This window comes from Corvus brachyrhynchos, unplaced genomic scaffold (genome assembly GCF_000691975.1).
Source record: "Corvus brachyrhynchos isolate BGI_N302 unplaced genomic scaffold, ASM69197v1 scaffold21, whole genome shotgun sequence".
In the NCBI taxonomy this organism is placed as follows: Eukaryota; Metazoa; Chordata; class Aves; order Passeriformes; family Corvidae; genus Corvus; species Corvus brachyrhynchos.
Genome location: NW_008236924.1, coordinates 7,698,909 through 7,706,296, shown reverse-complemented (window position 1 = coordinate 7,706,296; position 7,388 = coordinate 7,698,909). Strand labels below are relative to the sequence as shown.

At 42.7% G+C, this 7,388-nt stretch overlaps 1 protein-coding gene across 1 annotated transcript in view; it reads right to left on the bottom strand.

Moving 5' to 3' along the window:
* The window catches only part of LOC103611508 (C-terminal-binding protein 2), a 61,133-nt gene that overhangs the window by 3,529 nt on the left and 50,216 nt on the right, over positions 1–7,388 (bottom strand). The window contains exons 2-9 of the mRNA XM_008629041.2: positions 6,872–7,026; positions 6,637–6,781; positions 3,956–4,162; positions 3,133–3,347; positions 2,217–2,347; positions 1,806–1,933; positions 1,139–1,259; positions 1–139 (exon numbers count right to left, since the gene is read on the bottom strand). The exon at positions 1–139 is cut by the window's left edge and continues 3,529 nt beyond it. Coding sequence (XP_008627263.2) covers positions 1–139; positions 1,139–1,259; positions 1,806–1,933; positions 2,217–2,347; positions 3,133–3,347; positions 3,956–4,162; positions 6,637–6,781; positions 6,872–7,026 — 1,241 coding nt within the window. The remainder of the gene's footprint in view (positions 140–1,138; positions 1,260–1,805; positions 1,934–2,216; positions 2,348–3,132; positions 3,348–3,955; positions 4,163–6,636; positions 6,782–6,871; positions 7,027–7,388) is intronic.

The window sequence follows — 7,388 nt, the reverse complement described above, 5'->3', positions numbered from 1 at the left end:
CTGTTTGCTTGTCTCTCCTGGGGAAGGGGTACGTGGTGCAGAGTGAGAAACAGGAGGGATCCCATGAGCTACAATCCCTTCCACTACTGGTGGTTCTGGTAGCCCAGGGTTGGCTACTCCCACTACTCCTGGAGGAAACCTAAAACCAACAAAAACATAGAAATTACAAGCTTGTCCAACAGAATTATTCAAAGGAAAAGGAGCCATGCCCTCAGACGTGCTGAAAACAAATCCCTCTTTCTAACAGAAATGCTCTGAGATAGAACGCAGGAAAAGTCTCCAGAGCTGAGGAGTAGCAGTGGTATCCTAATGCCAAATGACACCTGTTTGCAGACAGACCCAGACAGTCTGAGGTCACACACTAAACATTTGAAAACAGATACAAAATTTATCTCCAGCTGAAAACGTTGTGAGGCACTCTATGAAGGCACCTGGAGGGCTAGGAATTCCCTCCCCATCAGCAGGTGGAGTGTAAGCTGCAGTTATCCTTCACTGGGCTCCAAGACAGAAGAAGTAAGAAGCTGAACTAATAAAACAGCTAGATGCAAGATGAAAAATAGGAGAGTGACAGTCATGAATTGCTAATGAACTATTCTTCCATCACTTCCATTCTACTTCCCTATGCCCTCTTCATAAATACATCTCAACCTCTGTACATCTCTCATAGAAGGAAAGACAATGTATTTCCTGCTTTGCAGATGGGAGACAAACAGAAGGGAAGCAACCTGCCCACAATCACTTAACAGGTAAACAGATAAACTCAAATACAGTCTATTTAGACTACTGAACAAATCCACTGGATGATGTCTCAGTAATAGTCCACATCTGGGCTACAGGTAAGAACTGTGCTTTTTTTATATAGCCCTAATGATAGGCACAACTTCTAATGTCGAGTTCCAGTCCTTTTTTGGGGGCATTCAGCAGGCTTTCTTACATCAAGGTATCTCTTGGGCATGTCTTCCAAGCATTCAGAAATATTGACCAGTATGCAGCTGGAACTAAATATGACCAAGTACATGTTAAATCCTAGTAGAGCTTTAGAAGAGCTGCTGTTAAGTTTTGGGAAAGAGCTCATATAGAGTATATAGGAACAGAGACATACCTATTTGCAGGTACAAGCAGTTCTCATGTATCTCACCTGTAAGCTGCAGCTCCGTTGAGTTCTGGGTGGACAGTTGCAGGATCAATATTGGACCACTGAGCTGCTAACAGCAAGTACTCCTTATTAACACAGTTTCTCAAAGCGTCGGGTATGTGACCTGCAAGGGCACCAAGAATGACAAAAAAAACCAGAAAACAGGTAGGAGAGACTTGTTCCCTGCAGCATTTACAAAGGAAAGTAGAAAGGAAAAACACAAACTCTTTTTCATCCACCTCCACAGGATAACACTGGGTATGGGAGACTCTCCTCTAAACATCTGGTGTCTGGGGATGGCAAGAAACTGATCCTTTCTTCCCATTTCTATGATCTTGTGAAAATTATTGCCACAAACTGCAACTGCCAAGCCTCACCTTTTTCAAGAGACAACATGTACTACTCAAAGAGAAAAGCATACAATAAAACTGTCAAAGGAAATATTGCAAAGGATTTGGAAGACATAGGTAAAAAGGCTTTCCCAGGGAGAGAAAGAGCCACTCTGGCATTAGGCACAAGAATTCTCAGAAGGCAAAGATACAATTATCAACTTACTCCAGTTCCAGAAACCAGTTAATAAGTCTAAGTTTTCAGAACAATCAGCATAATCCTTGCAGTGAACTAACAAAAAACCACTAATTTGGCAGCAGCTGCAAATCTTCTTCATTACCTGTAATAGCTCTGCGGATCTCTTTAGCTGCATCTTCTCTGGATTCAATGGAAGCCTGTTCACTGTACCAGGCAGTGTGAGGGGTGCAGATAACATTGGGTGCATCTTTTAATGGCCCCTGAGTGAAACTGGAGGGAAGAAAAAGGTTTTTTCCAGAAGTGATAACCCCACCTGTCGTCTTGGGCATCACTGTAACCCAAATAACAAAAACAAACAAACAAACAAACAAAACCAACCAAAAAAACAACCCCAAAACAACAAAAAAACACCCCCAAAACCTCAAACCAACCAACCAACCAACCAAAACCCCCAAAACAACAACAAGACAAACAAAAAAACCCCACCAAACCACCAAAAGAATCATCCAGTGTAGGTGAACCACCAGATGCAGCAAGCATGCAGGTACATTACCTGAAAGGCTCAGACTCATGCACATCCAATGCTGTTCCTCTGATTCTCCCCTCTTTCAAGGCTTGTGCTAAAGCTTTCTCATCTACCAGCCCTCCCCGGGCTGTGTTCACTAAGAAGCAGCCCTGACGCATCTGGAAGAAGAAAAATATTACGTGCATTGAGAATGAGACTCGTCACGGAAGCTAAGTGAATCTTGCGAAGTCTACTGGAAATGAGCAGGAGTCTGCAGTGACTAGATGAGGCCTGGAGGAACTAGGAGTGCTCTCACTGCAAAGCTTACCACAGGGAAAAAGCCTGCAAGCAATGCTTGAGAAATTTGTTTTAAAAATCAACAAACAAACCCACAAGACAACAAGGGCAAAAGTGGAACTCTCAAGTTCTGCACTCCATATTCATCCTACTACATTAAAAAAGAAAGAGGACATGAATCGTGAATCAAGTATCCAGCTATACAAAACTGGACTACAATGTCCAAATGCCTCTCATAAAAGCACTGGAAATCATTCATAGGCTAGTGGAGTTTAGCCCGAGACTGACTTTGCAGTGGGCTTGGGCAGAGAGGCTTTGGCAGTGCTGTGTAAAGCAATGTACACAGTCCCCGCCACACCACACCTAGCTCTAACCAGTGCAGTAAATTATTTTAAAGATAATTTTAAATTATAGAATCATCTAAAATATTCTTTAGAAAGGAAACTACTTTGCAAGAAGAGCCAATCCTATTCTTCTCTTAACATAAAATTCTATACAGCACAAAGCACAGGCACCCGGATCCACACGCGCCCAGCCTCCAAAGGCAGCAGAAGGCACACAACAGAGGCAGCAGGATTCACACGCTCTCAGCCTCTGTGAAAGCAGCAGTTTTGGTTTGCATTCATTTCCACAGTGCTCTGTGGGGGAAATCAAGCTCCTGCTGCACCTGTTTAATAGTGAAGTCATTGATGAGGTGATGGTTATGTTCATTCAGGCTGCAGTGCAATGTGATGCAATCGCTGTGCATTAGTAGATCCTGCAGGGTTCCTACTCGTTGTAAACCCAAGGATCGCTCCACTCCATCCGGCAGATAGGGATCATAGAAAATCACGTTGAAGCCAAAGGACTTGGCTCGCAGAGCCACTGCCTGTCCAACTCGGCCTTCACAAAAGAAAACCCACAATCATCAAGGAAAGGTAAAACAAACTTTAAAGACAAGATACTGGGGTAGACTGGGAGCCTACACTGAAGTTTACTGCCAGGGCCCAAGGTATTGCAGCCCTGTAAACCCCTAGGATTGCCATAGCGATCCAGAGGAGGCTATTCAGTGCTGCTCCTATGTAGCTAATTCTAGTTCTTCCCCTTGCAATAGCCAGAGCTCAGTCAAGAAGCAGTTGTTTTCAAACCAAATCTGGACTCTGAGTCAGAGATAATAATCTGGCGACAAGAACTTGGAGAAGGACTTGGTAGCCACCTTTCAGGCAGCTTTGTTACTGATACAGAGCCTAGCACACAGGGAAACAGTCACCGAGAAGAGCTGTATGAATGTTCCAATTCTTCTAACTATTTGAAATCGAAAAAAGAATACCCAATCCCCTGACATACACCCAGCTCTTGAAGATATCCAGAATAGGGCACTAGCATTCCTTAGGAGTCAGTGTGTTTCACAAAGAACAGCTGTAGAATTATCACTTTTCTCAGTATGTGATTCTTAGCTTCCCAAAAACGTTCACAGTTCTCTTTTCAGTCTAACAATTCCCATCACTTACCTAGTCCAATGATGCCCAAAGTCTCCCCACGGATACGCACAGCACCTCCAGCCACCTCTCGAATCTGTTCTACACTTGAGGCTCGATTCCCTTCCCGCAGAGCCTGATGTAGCCAAGTAACACGGCGATAGAGGTTCAAGATGTGGCAAAGGGTAGAGTCAGCAGTCTCCTCTACTGAGGAGGAAGGGATGTTGCAAACTGCAATCCCTACAAAGCCATAGAGGTCATATAAGATTTTAAGCATCACAATTCTAAACCAACATAAAGCTCTTTAAGCACAAATGCTGAAACATAATTCAGTACTCTAGAACTCAAGAAACACAGGATTCATTTCAGAACCTCACTCTACAACAACACAGATGCGACCAGCCATCTTTTCAATCCCTCAGGAAATACCATTCCTTCATAAATATCTATTTGATTGACACACTCACCAGAAAAACAAAAAACAAACAAACAAACAAACAAACAAACAGGCTGAAATGAGAAAACTGGGCCATACAAGTGATACAAGCAACTGACTGTTTTAAGAGATCTGCATTCAAAAAGATGCACTCCTTCCACAGATGCTCCTGATAGATTAACAGGCAGACTGTAGAATTGAGACAGATGGCTGAGCTCTTCATGCCTCACGGTCCAGATGCTCACAGCAAGCATCAGCCTCCCCAGGAGCAACAATAAGTAACTAACTCATTAAATGCAGACAGAAGCCCCAGGAGCTTCTCTAAATCCATTTGAAGTTTTGCTTAAAAATAACAACACATAACACTCCCACTCTAGAATAACATACAGCCACAAGGACCATAAAACCCACGACTACAACTATCAGGTAAATTAGTAACGCAAACAGAGTTGAAGTTCTAGAAGCATAAATTACTGTCAGAACAGGGAAAGGTGGAACACTGTATCAAAATCTGGTAAGTCCTGAGCAGTCTATGAAAAAAAAAAAAGGGGGGGGGAGGGGAAGCTGGCCACATACCATTTCACTCCTGCTATCCTTCATTTGACAAACCAGCCAAGAAATAAAAATAGTTAGATGGAAAAATGGTCTCTTCCCAAATGTAACCCTAGCCACTTGCCAAATCAAGGCAACTCCTCTGCCTCAAAAGTCCACCACCTAGCTAAAAACTGGAAATAAAATCTAGGCAATGGTTGAAGGCATCATTGTTTTGTAAGCCTATTCAGAGGAGACATTTGGCTAAACTCAGACTGTGCTTACCCATGAGAATTAGGAGAGCAATGGCCACAGACAATCCCAGATATCTGACTGCTTTTCTCTCTCAAATTATTTCCAATTGTGCCATAATGCCACACAGACAACTCAGAGGACATGAGTAGGGGTGATAGAAAAACCCAGTTTCTCTTAGTCTCACTGGTTACCATCTCATTCAACTCCAGACAAGCCCCATGCATCCATCTGTTACATAGCCAGACACAGATTTGTGTTAGCATGCAGTATTATACCTAAATGTAAAAAAAGCACAAACACAGACAACAGCCCTTTGGTCTGAAGATTCAGAACACACAAGGAACAGTATCTTACCTCAGAATGAATTAAAAGGCCTGGCTAAGCATGAAAATAACCATTAATTGTCCATGAAAAAGCAAATCTGACCACGTGTAAGGGTCATCATACTATCACTCCAAAGCAAAAGTGGCAAGCAATGGTCTGATGGTGAAAGAACTTTTGACTCATTTCACCTTGGATTAATGAGTGTGCAGTGGGGGAAAAGGGAAATCTTTGAATCTGAACGAATCAAAGATATGGATGGTGACCTTAAGTAGAGAAACGTAAGACTAGGTTAGGTTCCAAACTCAGCACAAATATGTAAAGGCTGGATGAAAGCCAAGGGCCTTGACAGCAACTCTTGAGACTATTCCTTTGAATCATCCAGATGAAAAGGCTCTTTTGACCTAATTCAAGCACTAGCCCAATACACACTCTTCATTTAATAGCAATTCATCTGTTCTTACAGATCTGAAAATTGCAACGCTTACCTATTTCAGTTTTATATACTAATACCTGTATTTGATTTAAGCTTAACAAGACCTGCATTACATTAAGGAAGCTTTCGAATCCCTTATACTTGTAAAACTTGAAAAAGAAGGGGAAAGGTACTTAGGTGATCCATCTCACCTAGGGGACTAAAAGGTCCAGAAGTCTCACTCACATCTGTTTAATAAAGAGCAGCTTTTTGTTGCCTGATCCAGACGCTTTTCACATGCCTAGGGTTCTACAGGGATAACTAATAAACTTTTGAATCAGAACTTATTTGCGTATACAAAATTAAGAGGAAAACTCATGAAGCATTTAGAGAGTTTATCCTGCATCAGCATTTGCAGGCAGCTTTCAGACATCAGCTTGCTCAGGGGTCACAAAAAAACCAAAGTCACCTCACCAAATGTTACCTAGACACCATATTCAGGTTCGTGAATCCCAAACAACAACAAAGACACCAACATCCATAGCTGAGCAATCTGAAAACTGAGAATCTTTCTTTTAAGCCAACTACCAGTGCCTCTACTGGTCAGCTTCCTAAAGACACCTGATACTGAGCAGCTCCAAATCTTTGTACATAAAAGTTTTTAAATGCACTCAGCTATAAAGCACAAAAACAGGTGCAGTGTTCCATTTCACATTCAATTCTGATCGCAACAGACACCTAATGGTGTCATCATACCTAATTCTGCAGCGGATTTGATGTCAACATTGTCGTAGCCACTGCCAATACGCACAATGACCCTGAGGGCTTTGAATTTCTCCAGATCCTGACGAGAAAGGGTAATGGTGTGATACATCAGAGCTCCTACTGCCTCATTCAGCACCTATAACAAAAAACAGTCCAAATCAATATCTGGTTTGGTTACCTAAGAGGCTGAGCTCTACTTCTGAATCTTGCACATTTTCTTGGTCACCTTTTCATGGATTTCCTGAGTTGACTGAGCATCACAAAATGCCACTGTAGCAACATCCTTCAAGATGGGCATCTCCACAGTGCAATCTCGTCCATCCAGGAGTGCAACCAGTGGCCGTGCTGGCATTGGGCCATTCACAATAGGAGGCCGTATGCCTATTAAGAAAGTCAGCAGGAGTGATTACATGAAAGACAAGAACTCTGAAACCCTCATCTGCTAGTCCAATAAGTCACTAATAGTATTTAGGAACAGCTTAGGCAAAGCAAAAGACAAGAATAGGAAACAAACACAGGGAAAAGAGGCTAGGAAAAAACTCACAACCACCTCTGCCATCACTTAATAAAGGAAAACAAAGCGTGTTTTATCAATGAGATAATAGAGGTGATCTACTCAACAGCATGCCATCTTACTCCAGGCTCCTGAAACGAGTGACAAAGTCGCTTCACAGCTCCTCCCCAGTGACCTGCCCCCCCCCATCCCAGCATGCCCAGATACTGTTTCCCCCTTAAGTGAGCAG